At 37.2% G+C, this 24,236-nt stretch overlaps 3 protein-coding genes across 3 annotated transcripts; 2 read left to right on the top strand and 1 right to left on the bottom strand.

Moving 5' to 3' along the window:
* Positions 1-2,467: 2,467 nt before the first annotated feature.
* On the bottom strand, positions 2,468-3,386 carry LOC132164013 (germin-like protein subfamily 1 member 11). Its single transcript, XM_059574425.1, has 2 exons — positions 3,248-3,386; positions 2,468-3,085 (listed from the first exon to the last, which is right to left on the bottom strand). Exons 1-2 carry the CDS (start codon positions 3,384-3,386, stop codon positions 2,550-2,552), a joined length of 675 nt encoding a protein of 224 aa, XP_059430408.1. The 3' UTR covers positions 2,468-2,549.
* Positions 3,387-5,244: 1,858 nt separating this feature from the next.
* On the top strand, positions 5,245-6,120 carry LOC132167161 (germin-like protein subfamily 1 member 13). Its single transcript, XM_059578062.1, has 2 exons — positions 5,245-5,383; positions 5,570-6,120. Exons 1-2 carry the CDS (start codon positions 5,245-5,247, stop codon positions 6,118-6,120), a joined length of 690 nt encoding a protein of 229 aa, XP_059434045.1.
* A 916-nt stretch (positions 6,121-7,036) lies between these two features.
* Positions 7,037-23,322, top strand: LOC132169118 (flavonoid 7-O-methyltransferase 1A-like). Its single transcript, XM_059580205.1, has 5 exons — positions 7,037-7,092; positions 7,225-7,301; positions 7,536-7,682; positions 8,370-8,524; positions 23,023-23,322. Exons 1-5 carry the CDS (start codon positions 7,037-7,039, stop codon positions 23,320-23,322), a joined length of 735 nt encoding a protein of 244 aa, XP_059436188.1.
* Positions 23,323-24,236: the final 914 nt, after the last annotated feature.

The following is a 24,236-nucleotide window of genomic DNA, read 5'->3' as shown; positions in this document are numbered from 1 at the left end:
TAATTAATGGGTGAACCATTCTTTCAACCACTACTGCACGCAGAATTGAAGATGCAGCCAAATTTGACGGCTTCGATTAATGGACTAGTTCAGCTCTTTTATTTGCCCTTGTCCCTCACTCATCAAAAATGCACATATATATCAATTAACGTTGGTATATATATATATATAATTGACCCTGTCCCTCATCATTGATCCACTATACTTGTGAGTCGTGACGTACGTTTAAACAAAAATTGATGCATGGGTTAATTGAACACGTCAGTGGAGTCCTTGAGACAACATATATATATATATATATATATATATATATATGTCTCATCTGACGAAATCAATATTAATTCCGTGTCTTTTGCATGCATATCTGTTTTTTTTTTTTTTACCTACATATAATTTCACGTAACATTGTTCTTTTTAGCAAATTAAGTTTTCCTTCCAAAGCTTAACTAGCTACTTCTCAAAAATCATTTTCTTTGAAAACATATTTTATTTTTGGAACATGTAAAATACATCAAAATACATTCATGTTTCCTAACGAACCATTATGTGATTGCCCTAGTCTGAAAGAGTCCGAACAGGTTTTCGAATGAGGTTTACTTATATTTAAAACGTATTTAGAATGAGGTTTTCGATCCGGACATACGATGATCAAGTCCCAACGGATAACCGGGGATGTTACTATTTTCTTCAAAGTCTCTTAATTATGATTCGGGATTCCACTGTTAACATTTTTTAAAACGCCTCCCTAATCCTTAATTTGCATAATATAATTATAGAGCACTCAAGCATGTAAGAGTATTAAGTACTCTTTACGTGGAAGTTTGGAACAAACATCATTTAAGCATATCCTATATATATGTGTCTCATATGACGAAATAAACATTAATTTCGTGTTTTTATTTTTTGGTAACTTCACTTACTCCTTGAAATGTTACATCTTTTGCAAACACCCCTTCAAAGTTTAAAAAATCTTATTTTGGAGTATTGATCTTTTGTTTTTTTTCCAATTACCCCCATTCGGCTAGAGATTGGGGTTAAATCAGATGATAGAAGGGGTAAAAAGACTTTTATACGCCTAAAATTTTTAAAAATTTCAAATTTACCCTATTTACAAATAAAAAATTATTATTATTATTATTATATTAATAATAATAATAACAATTATTTTTTTTTTTTTTAAAAAAAAACAAGAGATAAAGAAAAAAAAGTGACCCGTCATGGATCACCAAGATGAGTCACGTGACTCCCTGTTGGGTCACTTGCGACCCACGATGGGTCCCTTTTTAATATATATATATATATATATATAAATAATAATAATAATAATAATAATAATATGATCCGTGGGTCACAAGGCGGGTGAGTTAGATCCACCCGTGAACCTATAGGTCAGGAGTTTTTTTTTAATATTTTTTTTTTTAATAGAAAATGAGTGTATTTTTAGAATTTCGCTTCCCTCCGTTAGGATTTAACAAAAAATTATTAAATCTGTTAAATCCTAACGAAGGGGGTAATTGAAAAATCAAAAGATCGATACACTACAGTGTTGGTAGTAGGTTTACAAACTAATACCAAAATAAATAAGCGTGATAAGTTTACAAACTATATCACTTACACCTCTCACACAAACACTTTTGACACTCTAAAAGAATCGAAGAAAGGAGTAAATTTGTTAAGAAGTAAATTTTCAAACTATATCACACAAATACAAACACTTTTGACACTCTCAAAGAATATGCACTTTCTTTAAAGCAAGATTAATTTATTATAGAAAAGGACTATCAACTCTTCACACTTTCTTTTTGTTAATCACCGTATACACATATCCCTTAATACAAAGTCATCATAGCATTCAATGTTATGGTTACAAATTCCGAAAGGGATGGCTATAATTGTCAAACTAATCAACCACCCTACAACATAGCACTCAGGAGCTACAAAATCTAGAAGTTACAAAATGAGATAATAGTGATATTTTGTAGGAAATCTCTTTCTAGTAAGAGGATAGTAGTGATATTGCCACTTCGAATTTATTAAGTTGAAGCAGAGACCCACTTGTTGTTATCAGGTTTAATCAGATTATCTGTATTTCTATTAGTTACTCCATGTCTATAAACGAGGATAATGTATATTATTATTATGATGATTAGATTTCTCATATTTATTTCACCTTCTCATGTATTTACTCTAATTATACTTAGAGGGACGGTTCCCCAGTTAGCTACCGGTTAGTTGAATATGAGTAATTACAAGTAATCCTACCAAATTGGTCAAGGCCAGATTTGAGGGTTTTACGTTTGAAGTTATATCTCAAACATTGTGGATTCAAATTCTACCTAACTTTAATCTTGAAAATTGTGCTTCGCCCATTATTACTCTATGACAAAGAGAGAGAGAGAGAGAGAGTACATATAAGAAATTATCATTTTATTTCAATGAATTTATTGCTATGACTTTACAACAAGGGAATTAAATAATGACAAACTTGATCCCAACCATCTAATGATTCATTATTGGCTATTACAAATATTTCTCTAATTATTTTTCCATTAGAATTTTTTCTGAAGATAATTGACCACATTCCTGTCGAGTTGGAAGGCCTTGGCGAGAACATTTGGATTGATGGGAGGATTAGATCCAAAGACAGCATTTGCTATGGTGATGAGCCCAGGATTCTGGCTGCTGAGACCGGCAAAAGCAACAGCATTGGTTTTCCCTACATTAAATTGGAAGTGAATGAGACCAATTGGGAAGACAAAGACGTCTCCTGCATTTAGAACTTTGGAGAATAGGCGGTTGTCTGGGTTGGATGTGACGAAGCCAACTAATAGAGTACCCTCTTGGACTACAAGAATCTCAGTTCCACGAGGGTGAATGTGAGGAGGATTTAGGCCATACGGGGCAAAGTCAATGCGAGCCAAGGATATGCCTAAGGTGTTAAGGCCTAGTATTTTGTCGACATTAAGGAGAGTGACATTTGATCCAAGTGGATTTGAGGTGTCTCTCGGTGTGTTTAGTCCGGAGAAGAAGAAATCATTGGCCGTAGCAAGCTTAGGGTCCTTGCAAAACTTTCCATTAACAAATACTGCAAAAGGAATAAAAGCAATTGGTTATATCACAGACAAAGGGCTTCCAAATGAAAGGTTGATATCTAACATGTGATGAAGAAAATATATATTAGTATGTAGAGTCCTCGCTAACATGCATGAGGAGAAAGGATGAAAATCAAATGAGTGACGATATTTACCTGCATGATCAGAAGAAGTATCGTTAATGGCAATACAGAAGTCTTGGAGAGGACTGGGGTCATAGGCAAAGGCAAGGGAGCATGCCCAAGCCAACAAGGCCACACTTACAAGCAACGTCTTAGGAACACCTTTCATCATGTTTGAGGTTATAGATCTCCACCACCACCTTAATTAACTTGAGTATGTCTGCTGTGTATTTGATCTTGCTGTGAGAATTAATGTTTCATTGGAGGATGCCTATTTATAGATGGAGGGGTCTTATGTTTTTAACTTCCACGGAGATAGAAGATTTCTAATTAAGACTTGGTACGTAATTAATATTGGCTGTTTAATTAATTAATGGGTGAACCATTCTTTAACCACTACTGAACGCACATATGCATACATATATACTAATTAAGAGAAGATGCAGCCCAATTTGACGGCTTTGGTTAATATTGGAATAGTTCAGCTCTTCTACTGTAGCTCTTTTTCGTTTGCCAATTCAAAAAATGCACATATCAATTAACATTGATGCATCTCTTTGAAACTGAAATGGCTGAAGAGCTCATATTATATATATATGTAATTGACCCAATATGCGTGTATGTGGCGTACGTTTCAACAAAAGTTAATGCGTAGGTTGAACACTTCAATGGAGTCCTAGAGACAACGTTTCAACAAAAATTAATTCTGGCGAAATCAACATTAACTAGTAATAGGAAGCGTAGATTTTTATACAGAATCTAGCTACAACCTAACCTACCAATATGCGAAGGATTCAGCATCACCCCCAGCTAAGGTTGTACTCCATTAGTGGACACTCATAAGAAGAGAATATATCACCGACCATCATCCGGCAACATCGAGAAATAGCAAAAAAATGCTGAAATAATTTCTCAATGTATTGTATACGCTGACTAGGAGTGTACATGCAGATGCGGATGCAGTTATTTGCAATATCCTCGCCCTTATTCGCAAAATGTAGATATCACTTTTTAGATATCTACATCCGTATCCGCGCGGTTATTGCGATTATTAAATGCAGTTATCCATTATCAGCATTTTAAGTAATTGGCCTACTTAGTTTCTTGGGTCTTTTTTTGGTCTCTATTATGACATATTTTAAATAATTTTGAAAATAATTTAGGCAAGTTTCTGGTGTTTTCGACTTGTTTTAATTTTTTTTTTTGAAGCCCAAATATTTTTAAAATATATTGATTTCACATAATTTTTGCCTTTTTAACCAAGAGAATGAGTGAATTGTGAAGAAAAAAAGATCTAAAACAATGTAAGTAAACATAATATATGCATAATCTAAAAATCCACTCGAACCCAAAAGCCGAAGCTAATAGACTTAGTTTCACTTATGCATATTAAGTATTATTTTTCTTTATAGTTTTTTAGTGTATGACTCAATACTCATAAGTGCAGTTACAACAATAAGTCTATAAGCTGACAACTTAAAGAACCAAATAACCATAGGCCATTTAGGATTGGTGCCACTAAAAGTAAAAGAACATTAGGAATAGGATCCCATCATCAGGAAATGACAGTTTTGTCCTACAACCGCACATTAATTCGATATCAAAATTTTGGAGTGTACGTTTTGTTTAACTTTGCCAATTAAATTTTGTGTGATGCAAAGAAAAGGTCAAAAATAGTATGCTAGTATTTGAATAATTGGATCATGCATGATCCTCTTGAGTTCTTAGATGTCGAATCGTGGGCTATCATTCTCTTAAGCTTGAAATGGCTTTTTAATAGAAAATGTCAATAGTGGTTGAAAGAATGGTTCACCGATTAATTAATTAAATATCCATTGATGAAGACTTACGAACCAAGTCTCAATTAGAAATCTTCTATCTCCGTTGAAGTTAAAAATAAGACCCCTTCCTTCATATCAGTGACTCCCCTCCATCTATAAATAGGCGTCTTCCAATGCAACATTTCTCACAGCAAGATAATACTTAGCATATACACTCAAATTAAGGTGGTGGTCGAGATAACCTCAAAAATGATGAAAGGTGTTCCTAAGACTTTGCTACTAACTGTGGCCTTGTTGGCTTGGGCATTCTCCCTTACCTCTGCCTTCGACCCCAGTCCTCTTCAAGACTTCTGTGTTGCCATTAACGATACTTCTTCTGATCATGCTGGTATATATCATCACTCATTTGATCTTCTTCTTTTCCCCTCATTCATCTTAGGACTCTACATACTAATATATATATATATATATATATATATATATATATATATATATTTCAACCACTCATCATTTGGAAGCCCTTTGTGATCTGCGATATATAACAATTGCTTTTTTTTTTTTTCTCCTATTGCAGTATTCATTAATGGAAAGTTTTGCAAGGACCTTAAGCTTGCTAGTGCCAATGATTTCTTCTTCTCAGGGCTAGACACTCCCAGAGACACATCAAATCCACTCGGATCGAATGTCACTCTCCTCAATGTCGACAAAATACTAGGCCTCAACACCTTAGGCATATCCTTGGCTCGCATTGACTTTGCACCGTACGGCCTAAATCCTCCCCACATTCACCCTCGTGGTACCGAGATTCTTGTAGTCCTAGAGGGTACTCTATTAGTTGGCTTTGTCACATCCAACCCAGATAACCGCTTCTTCTCCAAAGTTCTAAGCGCAGGAGACGTCTTTGTCTTCCCAATTGGTCTCATTCACTTCCAATTTAATGTGGGGAAAACCAATGCTATTGCCTTTGCCGGTCTCAGCAGTCAGAATCCTGGGCTCATCACCATAGCAAATGCAGTATTTGGATCAAATCCTCCCGTCAATCGTGATGTTCTTGCTAAGGCCTTCCAACTCGACAGGAATGTGGTCAATTATCTTCAGAAAAAATTCCAGAGTGACAATAATTAAAGAAATATGTGTAATAGCCAATATTGAATCATTAGATGGCTCGGATCTAGTTTGTCATTATTTAATTCCATTGTTGTAACGTCATAGCAATAAATTCATTGAAATAAAATGATTATTTTTTATATATACTCTCTCTCTCTCTCTCTCTCTCTTTATCATTGTATAATAATGGTGGAAGAATGTTAAAGTATGTGACTTTTTCAACCCATTAATATGGTGGGCCTAGCATTAGTCCTTTTCCAAGTGGGAGAGGTTTTTATTTCAACCGGTTTTTCCTTGTATTCCTACACTATTGGTTTTGGGATTCCTATTTGTACTTGGACTTGGAGTTCTTGTGGTTGACCGACCTTGAGCACTTATATAAAGGCATTGAGCCTTGTGTTTTAGAGTGTGCCAAATGTGAATATCTGTGAGTATTAAAGGGTAGAGAAAAAGGAGAGAATTTGAGAGAGTGGGTACAAGGGCTGCTGCAGTGTTTTTTCTCTTTAGTGGTTTTTGGAGGAGCCAAAAATAAGTGATTAGAAGAAAAAGGTGCAGCAGAGTAAGAGAAGAAAATAGAGATTAGCCGCCATTTGTTCCAGTAAAATAAGAGTTTGTAAATCTATCTTTTGTCTTCGATTTTGGGAATAGTCTCTGTGGTATGATAGTGAGATTTGGGTGCATTGAGGCTTTGGGATCTGAGTGATTTTCTTTCTACTATTTTGTACTCCATATTTTGATAGTGGATTTTCTTCGGGTCGTGTCCGCCAGTGGATGTAGACTTGCTAAGTTGAACCACTTAACCCTTGGTGTTGTGTGTTTATTGCTTAATCTTTGTTATTCCACATTCTTCTTATTTGTCGCATCTCACGGGTCTTGAAAAATACGATTAATTTCCTAACAACTGGTATCAGAGCTTTTGGTTTGAGTCGGAGCGATGGCAAGTGAAGAAGGAAAGATAGGAATCGAAAAATTCAACGGCACAGATTTTGGGTATTGGAAAGTACAGATTGAAGATATTCGTTGTGGGAAGGATCTTCATCAACCTCTTTTGGAAGAACAACCCGACGAAATGGATGATAGCGAGTGGGCTCTGCTTGATTGTAAAGCTCTAACAGTTAGCAGGTTATCACTGTCAAAATCAGTTGCACACAACGTTGTAAAGAAGAAGACCATAGCAGGTCTAATGGCGGCTTTATCAAGTATGTATGAAAAACCGTCGACTAACAACAAGGTGCATTTGATGAAGAAATTGTTCAACCTAAAGATGGCAGAAGGGGCTTCGGTGGCACATCATCTCAATGAGTTCAACACTATCACAAATCAATTGTCCTCGGTGGAAATTGATTTTGATGATGAGGTTTGTGCGTTGATCGTCTTGGCATCTTTGCCAAATAGCTGGAAAACAGTGAGGATGGCTGTGAGTAACTCTGTAGGAAAGAGTAAACTGAGCTATGAAGGCATCAGGGATTTGATTTTCAATGAAGAGGTTCGAAGAAGAGATGCGGGTGAAGCCTCTTGTTCTGGTGTTGCTTTAAAGCTCGAGACTCGGGGCAAAGGACAAGACAGAAACTCTGGTCAAGGTAGATCAACTTCCAAAAAAAGGAGAAGCAAATTTAGATTCGGCCAACAACCTAAGTGTTGAAATTGTGGCAAGACTGGCCACTACAAGAAGAATTGCAGGGAATCAAGGAAGGAGACTGAGAACGATTATGCAAACGTAGTGACAGAAGAAGTATATGATGCCCTACTTCTCTTTGTTGACAGTCCCCTTGATTCTTGGGTCTTAGACTCAGGAGTATCTTTTCATACGACAGCGATCCGTGAAATTCTCTTGATGGAGATTTCGGGAAGGTGTATTTGGCTGACGGAACGGCGATGGATGTTGTGGACCTAGGCAATGTTAATTAGAGTTCACATTGACTCGGTATGGAAGCTACAGAAGGTCAGGCATGTTCCGGAGTTGAAGAAGAATCTGATTTCAATGGGATAGCTTGATGAGGAAGGGCATTCAATTCATTTCCACGGCGGAAAGTGGAACGTTAGCAAGGAAGCTAGGATTTTGGCTCGTGGTCATAAGACGGGTATTCTTTATATGACCATGAACAGCAAGAATACAGTTGCTGTTGCAGATACGGGTGCTGACTCAAAACTATGACACCTAAGGCTTGGGCACATAAGCAAGAAATAGATGAAGGTACTTATGTCAAAGGAGAAACTACCGGAGTTGAAGTCAGTTGAGTCTAATTTGTGTGAAGGCTGCATCCTAGGAAAACAGAAGAAGGCGAGTTTCACGGAAGTTGGCAAAGCACCTAAGCTTGTAAAGTTGGAGCTGATACACACGGATTTGTGGGGTCCCGCACTAGTGGCATCTCTTCGAGGCTCGCGATATTACATTACATTTATTGATGACTCGAGTAGGAAGGTATGAGTTTATTTCTTAAAAAGTAAATCTGATGTATTTGAGACTTTTAAGAAATGGAAGGCCATGGTTGAGACTGAAACGGGCTTGAAGCTCAAGCGTTTGAGATCAGACAATGGAGGAGAATACGAAGACAGGGGGTTTAAACAATTTTGCGCAATGAATGGGATTAGAATAGAAAAAACTATCCCGAAAACGCTGCAGCAGAATGGCGTGGCTGAGTGCATGAACAAGACTATAATGAGCGTGCCAGGAGTATGAGATTGCATGCTGGGTTACCAAAGACTTTCTGGGCTGATGTAGTGAGCACTGCTGCATACTTAATAAATAGGGGGCCTTCTGTTCCCCTAAGCCACAGACTACTAGAAGAAGTTTGAAGTGGAAAAGAGGTAAATCTTTCACATTTGAAAGTGTTTGGTTGTGCTTCGTATGTCCATGTTGAGTCTCATGCTATGAATAAACTAGATGGTAAATCTAGTAAGTATTTCTTCATTAGATATGGAGACGAGGCATTTCGGTTATCGATTTTGGGATGATCAAAATTGGAAGATCATTAGAAGTTGGAATGTGACTTTTAATGAGTGTGCTATGTACAAGGATGGGTCAAGTGCAGAACCTGAAGTTACAGAGAATGAACTGAAGAAGTTTGAGTTTGTTAACTTAGATGAGCTTTCTGAAAGTACAGTACAGAAAGAGAAACAATTCGTGGAGGTAGAGCTTGATGAACAGTGTTCACTCACAGATGAATGTGATGGCAAAGAATCTTCAAGAGACTTACAGCACCGGGAAGAGTCTTATTCTTTAGCAAAAGGCAAAGAGAAACGTGATCGAAAAGCAACAAAAAGGTATAGCTTTGAGGAAATGGTTTCTTTTGCTCCGATAGCTAGTGGTGGAGATCCATTGTCTGCTCAGGATGGAATGCCGAAACAGGTGGAGTCACTCCGAAGTGGTAAAGCTTGGGAATCGGCAGAATTACCCAAGGGAAAGAAGGCTAAAGGGTGCAGGTGGGTCTACAGGAAGAAAGAGTCATCGAAGAAAGCTGTATGGTTGACGGGGCTAATAAGGAGGCAAGGTGTAATGTCTAAATCAGGTCCTATGCTCAAGTTCAAAAGGCGCTTGAACTTGAGTGACACTCGTGGAGTATGATTGCCCTTAGGGGTTGAGGTGGAGACATCCGGAAGAGACACGTTTTGTTAGACTTGATGCGTTTCAAGTCAAGGTGGAGATAGTTAAAGTATGTGACTTTTTCAACCCATTAATACGGTGGGCCCAGCATTAGTCCTTTTCCAAGTAGGAGAGGTTCTTGTTTCAACCGGTTTTTCCTTGTATTCCTATACTATTGGTTTTGGGATTCCTATCTGTACTTGGACTTGGAGTTCTTGTGGTTGACCGACCTTGGGCACTTATATAAAGGCATTGAGCCTTGTGCTTTAGAGTGTGCCAAACGTGAATATCTGTGAGTATTGAAGGGTAAAGAAAAAGGAGAGAATTTGAGAGAGTGGGTAAAAGGGGTGCTGCAGTGTTTTTTCTTCTTGGTGGTTTTTGAAGGAGCTAAAAACAAGTGATTAGAAGAAAAAGGTGCTGCGGAGTGAGAGAAGAAAATAGAGATTAGCCGCCATCTGTTTCAGCAAAAAAGAAGAGTTTGTACATTTGTCTTTTGTATTCGATTTTGGAAATAATTTCTCTTGTGTAATAGTGAGATTTGGGTGTATTGGAGCTTCAGGATCTGAGTGATTTTCTCTCTACTATTTTGTACTCTATATTTTGATAGTAAATTTTTTCCTGGTCCTTTCCGCCAGTGAATGTAGGGTTGTTAAGCTGAACCACTTAAATCTTGGTGTCGTGTGTTGATTGCCTAATCTTTGTTATTCCAGGTTCTTCTTATTTTTCGCATCTCACGGGTCTTGGGAAATAGGATTAATTTCTTAACAAAGAACAATTGCACGATTGGGTCATGATTGGGTCTGGTGATGACCCCGATGTGGGTTTGCTCCACGACCAGACCGACGGCAGGGCCTGGTGATGACCTCGCTATGGGTCTACTAACCCACGGATCACAAGGTGGATCTCTTGACCCCCCCAGACCATTCTTCATTTTTTCAAAACAAATAAAAATAATGGTGTTTTGTAAATTCCACACCCCTCCTTCAGGATTTAAATGAAAACCCTAATAGAGGGATGACATTGCAAAAAATTAGAAGTTTAATACACTAACTTTAAGAGTTTTTGAACTTTTTGGAGGAACATGCAAAACTGATGGAAGTTCAAGTGGGTTAAGTCCTTTGGTAGCAAACTTTGTTCCAAAAAATCTGTATATTGATATCTATTATTATAAATATTGATGAGAGGTCTTTTTAGGTGAGGGCTTATTTATAAAAATTGTTAGTATACTTATCATATATATATATATATATATATATATATAGCATAATCACTCTTCAGAGGTAGTATAGAATTGCGACACGTGACATAAACTTTTTTTATTTTTTAAGTCAAAACCAGATTTTTAATACATTATTTTAAAAACTGAACCGGTTCAGTTTGACGCCATCTCTTCCTTCTCTCTAACGACGGAAACAACGTTCTCTCTTCCTCACTTTATTCTTTCTTCTCTGTTTTCCTCTTCTTCCTCTAAGGCATGCTCTCTCTCCCTCTCTCTCTCTCTCTCTCTCTCCATGTTTTATCTCTAAGGCACGTTCTCTCTCTTTCTCTCACTCTCTATCTCTCTCTATTTTTCTCCAAGTATAAGCTGCATTTTGATTTCAAGAGGTTGTTTGCTGATCTTTTGGAAAACACTACCTTTGGATTGGAGACACTAACCCTTGCTTTCCCCAAGGCATGGTGAGTTTTCTTGATTTTTGATTCTTGGTGTTGCAACAAAGGGGCAATTTTTAACACTGATTTGGACTGGTTTGTTAAAATTTAACCAATTTGTTTTATATTGCTGAGCCTCTCTAGGATTTTCTCCATCGACTTCAATATCTATTTAACCCTAATTCCAATCCTAGCCTCTCTAGGATTTTCTCTACCAACCTCAATCTCTATATAACTCAACCTATAAATAAGGTTTTTTCCACTTTCCACAGTCTCTTGATTTGTATCTCTCTTTCTTTCTTGCAGCAGGTTAGTTTCTTTTTATCTTTTTTTTTTTTTTTTTTTTTAACTGGGAAATATATATATATATATCAAATTTTATGGTGTTCAGAGATGGGTTTTACATATTAAGTTTGTGTTCTATTAAATTTGTAGTCACTTTTGTTAGTTTTTTTTGTTGGCCAAATTCGGTGATCAAAATGTACATTTCCATGCCTTGAAGTGAAAAAAGTTCTTCACCAACGCAAGGCCGTCCGGATGCCCCTCGAAATCAATTTTCCCCAGAGCTTCGTCTGAAGTCTCGTCTGCAAGCCGTCCGGACGCTCCGCTCTAGAGAACTAGAGTTTGGGATATTGACCTAGTGCCGTCCGGACGTGTGTTCCTTCCTGTAATGCCCCCAATGCTAACCTTGGCCAGTCTGACACAAGTATAATCCTTAAAATTAAAAGACATTGAGCAACTAACAATAATAGTAAACAAGCCTGATGATAGCATAGAGGTCTTACAACAAAGTCTATAGGGTAATCGTACCACTCTTGGGTTCTAGAAACTAACTTTCTATAAGAGTAATAACAGCGTAAGTCTAACGACTTAGTAAGTAAACCTCACAATTGGGTATAAAATAAGGTCATTATTATTATACGGAAATAAATATGCAATTCTGATATCATTGAAAAGAGGTGTAGTCTCCGTTAATACACCATAACAGTATTGTTTGGTTAATAAAAGGTGGTGTACTCCCGGTGGCAATCGCCATAGCATTTTAAAGCAAAAAAACTAATTCTTATAGGTCGTAACTATCATCTATGGTCTACCCGAGATATTATTCATTCTCAGTTGGGTTGGCACTGTCCCGAGGGACCTGTAATACAATGCCGGTGCCCTGACCATTGTACGCTACCGTCTATAACAATAGCAGCCCAATCGAGTCCAACCTCAGGTGACCCATGCTACTAATGATGTACGTCATGTAGTGACCGCCCATTAAGGCTAAGCCGGTCATGAAACAACCATTGGATCCAGGCCAATATAACAATGCACACATTTGACTATAGAATCAAGTCTATATAGTAAGCCCATGGCCATTATATCGCACGTACCGGTGTACTATGTCATACAATGCATCTTATCAACAAGTTATTAAAGCAATTACCAAGTTATTACAAAAATGTAGACATACTTATATCATACACGTGGTTAGCCAATTGACATATCCTACGTTTTTAAGGAAAGTGTTCGTAAGTGTTTACTTACCTCATTCGCCTGCTTAAGTCCTCTGACGTCACAAAACCCTGTCATAACAAAATACGACACATTGTACGTTATGCACAGTACTAGAGGACTTCTACGAGAATGGTGGTAAGTTCTATCTAACGAAAGGGATTGTTGGACCCTAAGTTTACACAAGTGGAACTAAGGGGCAGATACCTTACTCCCTGGTTGTACGTACAGCCTCAAGAGCGTACGTCCGGCCAGTGAGTTAGGTATTTCGGTCAACAGCTCTTGACTGTGTTTTGAAGCTTCTATTCCATATAAGGGTTGATACATCTCATCCTAGACTACCAAGCAAACACATACATCGTAAGAAAACTCAATATCATGCGACACAAAGAATTAAAGGGGCGCTTTAAAGTCTTTTGGAAACATTTCTTAGTTTTGTAAGAAAATGAGTACAAAAGCTTGTCATGGTATCTTTAAAACTTATAACATAAGAAAGGTAGTAAAAACAATATGAAATTTATGGAAATGGGCAAGGGGTTACCTTAGAAAATGGCCAACTCATCCAATCTCCTCCTTTCTCCACAAAATCACTCATCACACTAGGTTTTAGGGTTTATTGAGTGCAAGGGTGACTGAAGGTCGAATGGGGACCTTATATAGGGGATGGAGGCATGGTGTGTTTTGGAAAAGTGGATAATGAGTTAAAAATCCTTTTCAGAGCGTTAGCGTACGTACAGGTAATTACAAACTGGGTAAAAGGGTTCAGACGTACGTTCTGGGATATTGCCTACTAGGTCAAAGACTAGTCAACGTACATACGGGTGGTCCCCTTGGCGTACGTCCTCACTGAAGACAGGTGCGTACGTACGGGTACTATTGAGCGTACATACAGTTAGAAATAGTGGAATTTAGGTTTTTCTTAAAGGCTTTTTAGGAAATCTTGGTTTTGTGTGAGGGCTTAGGGCTTTTGTTTCAAAACTATACTTTATGAAATTTTAACCATAATGAGTCTTTAATAAGAACAGTTGTTTTTATCGAGGTAGCACACTTCCGTCTGGATGGGCCATGATCAAAACTAGTTTCTCCCATATTAAAATAGCCCCGTCCGGATGAGATCACTTACCATCCGGACGGCCTGTAATTCCATGTAATTGTGTTTCAATTAGACCAGGGGTCTTTAGGCTATTTAAATAGATCTCTACATATCTGTATTGTTATAAATTTCTGTCTTAGAATTCATGAGAGGCTGAGCTAAGAGAGTTTTATTTATGTGAGCTAGAAAGCATCTCTCTTGGTGTGATTGTTAGATCGAAGTAGTTCCTTGATAAACTATGGTTGAAAAGTATATCGGTAGGGTCCAGTAAAGGAGAATCACATGAAGAAGATTGTGATCTAGGAGACAAGTTGGAGGCTTGTTGATCTTACAAAGCCAAGGAATTGCAAAGAGTTGTAAGTGTCCCCGTGTCTGTAATCTCTGGAATATTTTCTTAATAGTGATTTCCTGAGTTTTACTGCCCCGGAGAGGTTTTACTTTTAGAACGGTTTCTAAAAGGTTTCCTCTTCATCACCAAAATATGTGTTTGCTTAATTTACTGCTTTGCATATTTTGGTGATTGATTGCATAATTTTAATTCCGCATATATTGGTTGAACACTCATATTATTCCTATTTGAGTGTGTATTGGAGTCTTCTTAGTTTTTCAACTTTTAATATATATGTATGAAGTTTCAGAGATGGGTTGGGCTTTGATTTTCATTAAAGAAACGCTGATGGGGATTACGATCAGAATTAGGAAGACTTGAAAGTTGGAACCACTTTGTACCCACTCTTTTCATTGTTACAGATATTAAATTTGTGTTCACTTTGAGTATTAAATATGCTTGATTCTATATATGGGTTATATAATTTTAGTTTATTTGGAAGCAACCATATATTCCTGTTAGTGCTCAATAGGATCCTACTCATCGAGATATGTCATCAAAAACAAGTTTCTATAGGTGTTTGATTCATAGAGGTTTTGAAGGTGGGTTTTTTTTTTAACTGAAAGTTGACGGCTTTTGTTGATTGCATTAATCCTTCTCCAGGTACAATTCTTCTTACGTATCCTTGCTCTGTTTCTCAAGAGGCAACCAAAGGGAAATCGCATGTGATAGTTTACTCTAAACAATGTTATTAGCTTTGCATGTATGTGTTTGATATGTAGGCATTTTGGGCATATTGTATATATTTATACCATTTCTTCGAATCCTTCTAATGGTAAGCGAACCCATAGTTTTCACATTCAACTTTTATTTCTATACTTCTTGACGGCAGCTATTGATTGGGTGGAACTTTGATAGTGCATCGGCCTTGCTTCTTCGAAAGCTACCAAACCCATTAATCATTGTTAGATAATAGAAACATTTTATTTGAACAATGTAGTAAAAATCTCTAAAACGAATTAAATTGATTGAGAATGTTCATAAATTTTTTTAATGCACTTATTTGTTTTTTATTTTTCTTTTCTCTCTTTTTTTTTTCTCAAATTAAAGTTTATAAATATTGAATACAGGTGATTGCTTTTGCCTACTTCTGATATAATTTGCAACAAGAGTAGAGGTATTTTTGGTCTTCTTAACTTTTTATTTAGTTTATTTAATTTTTTTTTTTGTAGTATTAATTTCTTAATGTTGTGAGTCTACTATTTTCTCAATATATTTCCTTGCTATATCAATATTTTAATTCATGAATTGAATTGCTATATAATTAATACTCTTTTCTTTAGTTGAAATATGATGCTAACAATTTATTTTGTATATATTCTACCTATTGCATTATTTTGATTATACTCTCTTTAGTTGAAATAATGTTATATATTTTAGTTGAATTAGATGAACTAAATGAAAGGATGTAAAAATCTGTCATTAATTTTTTTTTTTTTTCTTTAACATTTTGCAATAGAAACATAATGGAAAATGCAACAATTTCACGACAGAGAAGATGCAGTATTATGAAAGACAACAAATTGAGGCATTAGTGTGAGTGGTGGAAGTAGGTCTAAGCAACTTAGAAATTACAACATGGTTCAACCAATGAATTCAACTTCTCCGAGTATGATGGACAATAGAAACGAAATGAAAAAGATATAGGATACATAAAAAATTTACAGTACTATTACAAAATAAAGTAATATACATAATGTTATAAGAGATTAGTATATATATATATATACTAATCTCTTATAACATTATGTTTTTTGTTTTCTTTCTTTCTATTTTATACTGGACGACAATATCTTGCCAAGAGAAATCGAAACTATAGTTTCCTGTGAACATGTATTCCAATTGCGACTTAATGATTATAATTTGAAAAAAGGATTGGAGAATTATACTGTTACAAGAATCTTTGGATCACATGTTTCACATGAAGCTAAGATCCGAAAGGTAACATTTCATTATATGTGTTTTTTTTCTTTTTCCTTTATATCTACACAATATTTTCCTACATAATTTGATGCATCTCCTAATTAAATTCAATAATTACAGGAAATAGAAGACGAACAAATCTTCCCTCAACATTGTTCTTCACCTATTAAAGATGTAAAATCAGATGATAATGACATGCCAATCAAATTGATTTGCAAACGAAAGCAAGATACTTAACATAGTAATTTGAAGAATAAGAAAATTTCAAAATATGAGCATAAGAAGCTTCAAAACATGAGCCAGTCTTCAATACATTAAGAAATGACAAGTGTCATAACCAAATTTACATTAAAATTTGGCACTCATGAGAATGTTCAAGAATTTTTTTAATGCACTCATGATTGAGAATGTTCACGTGTGAAGCTTGGCACGTCACCTTCAAAAGGTGACGTGATGATTTTTACACGTCACCAATTAGTGACGTGTGAATAGTGCCACACATCATTAACCCCATTCGCAATCTCTTAGTTTTTTGCCATTTTAAAAACGACATTACTCCCATGTCACCACCCTATTAGTGACGTTTTTTTGGCCTAAAAACGTCACTAATGGGTAGTCATTAAAGCATGAATTTTTTGTAGTGTCATTTTTTTCTTTTTCTTTTTTCCATTAATTGGAATTTAGACAGTTGCTATATATATATATATATATACAAATGTGCTTCTATGTGGATATCAAATATAAATTAATACAATGATAAAACACCCCGCGCATTGCATTAAATATTGAGTGAAATATGTGTTTTATTTTGTATTACAAAGAAGGGAGAAGATTTTGTTTGTTTTACTCGGTATTTTTCTGAAATGATTAGAATTTTATGGGTTTTATTTGTATTGAAATATAATAAGTATCTCATCAACAATATCAAAGTTTCAGGTTTGTATTTTGATAATCAGAATTCATGTTTTCTTCTTGGTATTTTTCTTTTCTTTTATACTTTTCATTAAGTACATGTTTAGTACACTTCAAAAAAAAAAAGAAAAAAGTACATGTTCAGTAATGTACTTATGTATAACTTTTAGTATATATTTTCATTAAAAGAGACGTGATAGATTTTTTCATACACCTATTTTAACTTATAATGAAAAGTAAGATGGGATGCATTTAAGTTTTTAAATTAAATTACAATGAAGAATCCTGCGCATAGCGTGGGTTATGTGCTAGTATTTACTAAATCATGAACTCACACGTCTACCAGTAAAATTGTGGTAATTTAACAAATGTCACTTAAGAAAATGAAAACCAACAAGTGTATTTGGACTTTTTTTCCGTGGGACTAGCATCAGGCCCCTACCTATGGAAGGGCTGACTTGAGCAAAGTTTACTGTAGATGTTAGAATATATATATCCCTCATGTGGCCTGTTTTGACAGTAATGTTATGACTTAGAAACTCTGGTATATTTTATAATCGAGTTGGGTGGAAAAATCAGACATTTCCCACTTACGCCTTGTATTTGAAGCAGGGGCGTTACCTGTTTAGATTTAGGGTCAGAAATATATAGGACTTGTTTTTTTTTTATAAATGTGATCACAAATAAAGGAATATCGTATTGCTTTTCTTTTTTTCTTTTTTTCTACATCAAAATATGGAAAGAGCAAGCAGGAAACAAAAGTGACAAGGAAAAATCTGACATCACTTTTGGTACGTAATAGGAGAAAAATATTAAGAGCTTGTTTGGGAGTGCAATTTCAATAAGTGCGATTTTAAAAATTGTGTTTTTGAAATCGTCACTTTTTAAAATCGCACAGGCGTTAGATAAAACATGTTAAAATCGCACAAAATTTTTTCACGATTTTAAAATTTGCGTTTTTAAAATCGCAATCTCAAACACTCCAAAATTGCGATTTGATTTAAAAACGCAGATTATTTATTTAAAAACGCACTCCCAAACGAGCTCTAAATATCCATAATCAATTCATGGGATCTCTCTTTCCTATAATCTAATTTACCTAATTTCTCCTCTCTGTGATCGGAAGCTATCGCTCAAATTGTTAAGATCATGTGTCTTTAGTAATTTGAATGGGAAATTGTTAAGATCATGTGCCTTTATCACACAAGCTTGTGGGATAAAGGAAAGATTTTGATCTATTTGATTAAACAAGTAGATTTTATGCATGCAGGATTCGGTATGTGGATGCTGTTAAGGAATTTTTTGGTTTGATGTAGACTTCCTAATTGATATTCATACTTGTTTAGTCTTTTTACATGATATACACATGAGAAGTACGTAAGGAAAAGGTGAAGTCCTAAAGGTAGGCAACCCATTTGACATATCTGCAGCTGAAGTTCTGCTGGCCATTGATGAGGGCCTCATGACTAGAGATAAAGATGTACTCCTTCTACACCAGGTAAAGACGTCAATGCTTCAAAGACTGTACATGACATAAAACTCCAAGTCACATATAGATGGTGTTAGGAAATTAATCCTATTTCCCAAGACCCGTGAGATGCGAAAAATAAGAAGAATGCGGAATAACAAAGATAAGCAATCACACACGACACAAAGATTTAAGTGGTTCGGCTTAACAAGCCTACATCCACTGGCGGAGACGACCCGGAAGAAAATCCACTATCAAAAGATGGAGTACAAAAATAGTAGAGAGAAAATCACTCAGATCCCAAAGCCCCAATACACCAAAATCTCACTATCACACAAGAGAGATTATTCATAAAATAGAATACAAAAGACAGATGTACAAACTCTTCTTTTGCTGGAACAGATGGCGGCTGATCTCTATTTTCTTCTCTCACTCTGCAGCACCCTTTTTCTTCTAATCACTTGTTTTTGGCTCCTCCAAAAAACCACCAAGAAGAAAACACTCTTGCTGCCCTTGTACCTCCTTCTCTCAAATTCTCTCTTTTTTCTCTTCCCTTTGGTGCTTCAGGTTTTTGGCACACACAAAGCTATTTGGCTTGGCACACATTAAAACCAAGCTGAAGCATGCCTTTTATAAGGCTCAAAGTCGGTCAAAGGAAATCCAAAAGCAAGGTGGACTAAACCTTCTCCAAGTCAATCTCAAACTCCTACACCTAGGAGGACTTGGAGAAAGAGTCGGTGAAACAATACTCCTACTACAAAGCCAACTAGGAGAAGCCACCTCACGGGCCCACTAGCAAATAGATGGGTTCATGTCACCCTTAACAATCTCCACCTTGACTTGAATCCCATCAAGTCTAACAAAACGTGTCTCCTTCGGATGTCTCCGCCTCAGCCCCCAAGGGCAATCACACTTCACAAGTGTCCCTCAGGTCCAAGGGCCTCTTGATCTTGAGTGTAGGACCTGATTTAGACATTACATCATGCCTCCCTATCAACCCCGTCAACCATACAGCTTTATCTGATGACTCTTTCTTCTTGTAGACCCATCTGCACCCTTTAGCCTTCTTTCCCTTGGGTAATTCTGTCAATTCCCAAGCTTTACCACTCTGTAGTGACTCCACCTTTTTCGGCATACCATCTTGAATAGACGATGGATCTCCACTACTAACTGTCAGAGCAAAAGATACCAGATCCTCAAAGCCATACCTCTTTGTTGCTTTTTGATCACGTTTCTCTTTGCCTCTTACTAAAGAATAAGACTCTTCCCGGTGCTGTAACTCTCTTGAAGATTCTTTGGCATCACATTCATCTGTGAGTGAACAATGTTCATCAAGCTCCACCTCCACGAATTGTTTCTCTTTCTGCACTGTACTTTCAGAAAGCTCATCTAAGTTAACAAACTCAGACTTCTTCGATTCATGCTCTGTAACTTCAGGTTCTGCACTTGACTCATTCTTGTACATAGCACACTCATTAAAAGTCACATTCCGACTTCTAATGATCTTCCGATTTTGATCATCCCAAAATCGATAACCGAAGGCCTCATCTCCATATCCAATGAAGAAACACTTACTAGATTTACCATCTAGTTTACTCATAGTATCAGACTCAACATGGACATACGAAGCACAAACAAAAACTTTCAGATGTGAAAGATTTACCTTTTTTCCACTCCAGACTTCTTCCGGTAGTCTATGGCTCAGGGGAACGGAAGACCCCTTATTTATTAGGTATGCAGCAGTGCTAACTGCATCAGCCCAGAAAGTCTTTGGTAACCCAGCATGCAATCTCATACTCCTGGCACGCTCATTAAGAGTCTTGTTCATGCATTCAGCCACGCCATTCTGCTGCGGCGTTCCTAGGATAGTTTTCTCCATTCTAATCCCATTCACTGCACAAAACTGTTTAAACCCCATGTCTTCGTATTCTCCTCCATTGTCTGATCTCAAACGCTTGAGCTTCAAGCCCGTTTCAGTCTCAACCATGGCCTTCCATTTCTTAAAAGTCTCAAATACATCAGATTTACTTTTCAAGAAATAAACCCATACCTTCCTGCTTAAGTCATCAATAAATGTGATGTAATACCGCGAGCCTCCAAGAGATGCCACTGGTGCGGGACCCCACAAATCCGTGTGTACCAGCTCCAGCTTTCCAAGCTTAAGTGCTTTGCCAACTTCCGCGAAACTCACCTTCTTCTGCTTCCTTAGGATGCAGCCTTCACACAAATCAGACTCAACTGACTTTAACCCCAGTAGTTTCCCTTTTGACATAAGTACCTTCATCTCTTTCTTGCTCATGTGCCCAAGCCTTAGGTGCCATAGTTTTGAGTCAGCAGTCGTATCTACAACAGCATCTGTATCTTTGCTGTTCGTTGTCATATAGAGAGTACCCATCTTATGACCATTAGCCAAAATCATGGCTCCCTTGCTGACCTTCCACTTTCCACCGTGGAAATGAATTGAATGCCCTTCCTCATCAAGCTGTCCCACTGAAATCAGATTCTTTTTCAGCTCCGGAACATGCCTGACCTTTTGCAGCTTCCATACCGAGTCACTGTGAACTCTAATGCGAACATCGCCTAGGCCCACAACATCCAGCGCCGTTCCGTCAGCCAAATACACCTTCCCAAAATCTCCACCAACATAGTTTTCGAGAATTTCACGGATCGCTGTCGTATGAAAAGATACTCCTGAGTCTAAGACCCAAGAATCAAGGGGACTATCAACAGATAGAAGTAGGGCATCATATACTTCTTCTGTCACTACATTTGCATAATCATTCTCAGTCTCCTTCTGCAGTTCCCTGCAATTCTTCTTGTAGTGGCCAGTCTTGCCACAGTTCCAACACTCAGGTTTTTGGCCGAATCTGAATTTGCTTCTCCCTTTTCTGAAATTTGATTTGCCTTGACCAGAGTTTCTATCTTGTCCTCTGCCCCGAGTCTCAAGGTTTAAAGCAGCACCAGAATAAGAGGCTTCACCTGCATCTTTTCTGCGAACCTCTTCACTGAGAATCAAATCCCTGACGTCTTCATAGCTTAGTTTACTCTTTCCTAAAGAGTTACTCACATCCATCCTCACTGCTTCCCAGCTATTGGGCAAAGATGCCAAGACGATCAACGCGCGAACCTCATCATCAAAATTAATTTCCACCGAGGACAATTGATTTGTGATGGTGTTGAACTCATTGAGATGATGTGCCACCGAAGCTCCTTCCGCCATCTTTAGGTTGAACAATTTCTTCATCAGATGCACCTTGTTGTTAGCCGACGGCTTCTCATACATGCTTGACAAAGCCGCCATTAGACCTGCTGCGGTCTTCTCCTTTACAACGTTGTGTGCAACTGATTTTGACAGTGATAACCTGATAACTGCTAGGGCTTTACGATCAAGCAGAGCCCACTCGCTATCATCCATGTCGTCGGGTTGTTCTTCCAAAAGAGGTTGATGAAGATCCTTCCCATAAAGAATATCTTCAATTTGTACCTTCCAATACCCAAAATATTTGCCGTCGAATTTCTCGATTCCCATCTTTCCTTCTTCACCTGCCATCGCTCCCACTCAAACTAACAGCTCTGATACCAGTTGTTAGGAAATTAATCCTATTTCCCAAGACCCGTGAGATGCAAAAATAAGAAGAATGCGGAATAACAAAGATTAGGCAATGACGCACGACACAAAGATTTAAGTGGTTCGGCTTAACAAGCCTACATCCACTGGCGAAGACGACCCAGAGAAAATCCACTATCAAAAGATGGAGTACAAAAATAGTAGAGAAAAAATCACTCAGATCCCAAAGCCCCAATACACCCAAATCTCACTATCACACAAGAAAGATTATTCCCAAAATAGAATACAAAAGACAGATGTACAAACTCTTCTTTTGCTGGAACAGATGGCGGCTGATCTCTATTTTCTTCTCTCACTCTGCAGCACCCTTTTTTCTTCTAATCACTTGTTTTTGGCTCCTCCAAAAACCACCAAGAAGAAAACACCCTTGCTGCCCTTGTACCTCCTTCTCTCAAATTCTCTCTTTTTTCTCCTCCCTTTGGTGCTTCACGTTTTTGGCACACACACAAATTCACCTTGTGCTTTGTTCCTTATATAGAAGCTTAACTCTCCTTTTACATGTTAGTCTAGGACTTCTACTATAAGTCAAATAAGGAGTCCAATTACACATAGGAGAAGGACTCCAAAACAAACTTGGACAAAAGTCTCCTAAACCCAAAATGAGTAGAGAACTAGTGGGGCCCACGTGTGATAGGTGGCAAGTCACACCTAACATCCCACATCAACCGTAAGAAAATAAAAGACCTTTAAATTATATGTTATTTTTTATATGTATTGATCATATATGTATTGCTTAAATAAATAAATAACCTTTGTGAGAATTGCATGCACGTAGTGGATTCTGCATGACTGGGGAGACAAGGAGTGCATCCAAATCCTTAAGAAATGCAGAGAAGCAATTCTAGAGGAAAAGGGAAAGGCAATAATTGTTGAGGCTGTGATTGAAGAAGAAGGGAAAATGGACGAGCTAAGTGATGCGAGGTTGGCGTTGGACATGGCGATGATGGCTCATACAAATGCGGGCAAAGAAAGGACATTGAAGGAGTGGAAATTTCTTCTTGAAAAGGTTGGATTTACAAGATATACCGTGAAATCCATTCATGCTGTGCAATCTGTTATTAAGGCCTTTCCCTAGCTTAGTTATATATGTAGCATTTCACAAAGGCACGTACGTGGATGGATCACTAGTCCTAATTGAATTTTTTTTTTTTTGTGTGTGTGTGTGTGTAATAACAGCTACTAGCCCACTACTACAAGTAGGGCCAGCTCAATTGATTAAGATGTTTGATTGCCTGGAAAATAAAAACATATATATTTGATTAAGGCCATAATTAAGAATAGAGATCCCTATATGAAATATGATATATAATTAATGATATATTTGTTAATGTATTGATTAAATTTTGGGTTAAATACTCTTTTGCACCTTAGGGTTTAAACTCTTTATTTTTTCCTCTTACAGTTTCATTTTTATCACAGGAAGTACTTGTGGTTTTCATAAAAACAGGGATGGTACTTCCGTTGAAATTCCGTTCAAAACTTAACGAAATGTCACGTCACGTCATGAGCACCAATCAAATGTCGCAACGTGTCAAATTATTAATTTTTTTAAGAAAATATTTTTTAAAAAAATTAAAAAGATTAAAAAATTATACTTTTTCAAAAAATTAAAAAAAGGAAAAAAGAAAAACATTTTGGGGGTGGCTAGGGCCATTTGGGGGATGGTTGGCCACCCCCATCTGGCCGGTTTGGGGGTGGCATGGCCGAAGCCACCCCAAGGAGGCAAAGGGGTGGCCGAAATCACCCCAGTGGGTTTGGGGGTGGTTCGGCCATCCCCTTTGCCTCGGCCACTCGATCCCATCTGGCTAGGGAAATTTTTCATCTTTTCTCTTTGAACCCAGATGAGTATATTAAGTTTGTCGAGAATAGGCCTTTTAATGACCAGAGATACTTTTTGGATGACCAGAAGCTGAAGAACTTGGGATGGTTTGAACGAACTTCATGGGAAGAGGGTCTAAAGAAGACCAAGGAGTGGTATGTCAACAATCC

The sequence above is a fragment of the Corylus avellana genome, chromosome ca1 (assembly GCF_901000735.1).
Source record: "Corylus avellana chromosome ca1, CavTom2PMs-1.0".
In the NCBI taxonomy this organism is placed as follows: Eukaryota; Viridiplantae; Streptophyta; class Magnoliopsida; order Fagales; family Betulaceae; genus Corylus; species Corylus avellana.
The sequence above is the reverse complement of the archived record's forward strand: the minus strand, read 5'-3'. Positions and strand labels throughout refer to the sequence as shown.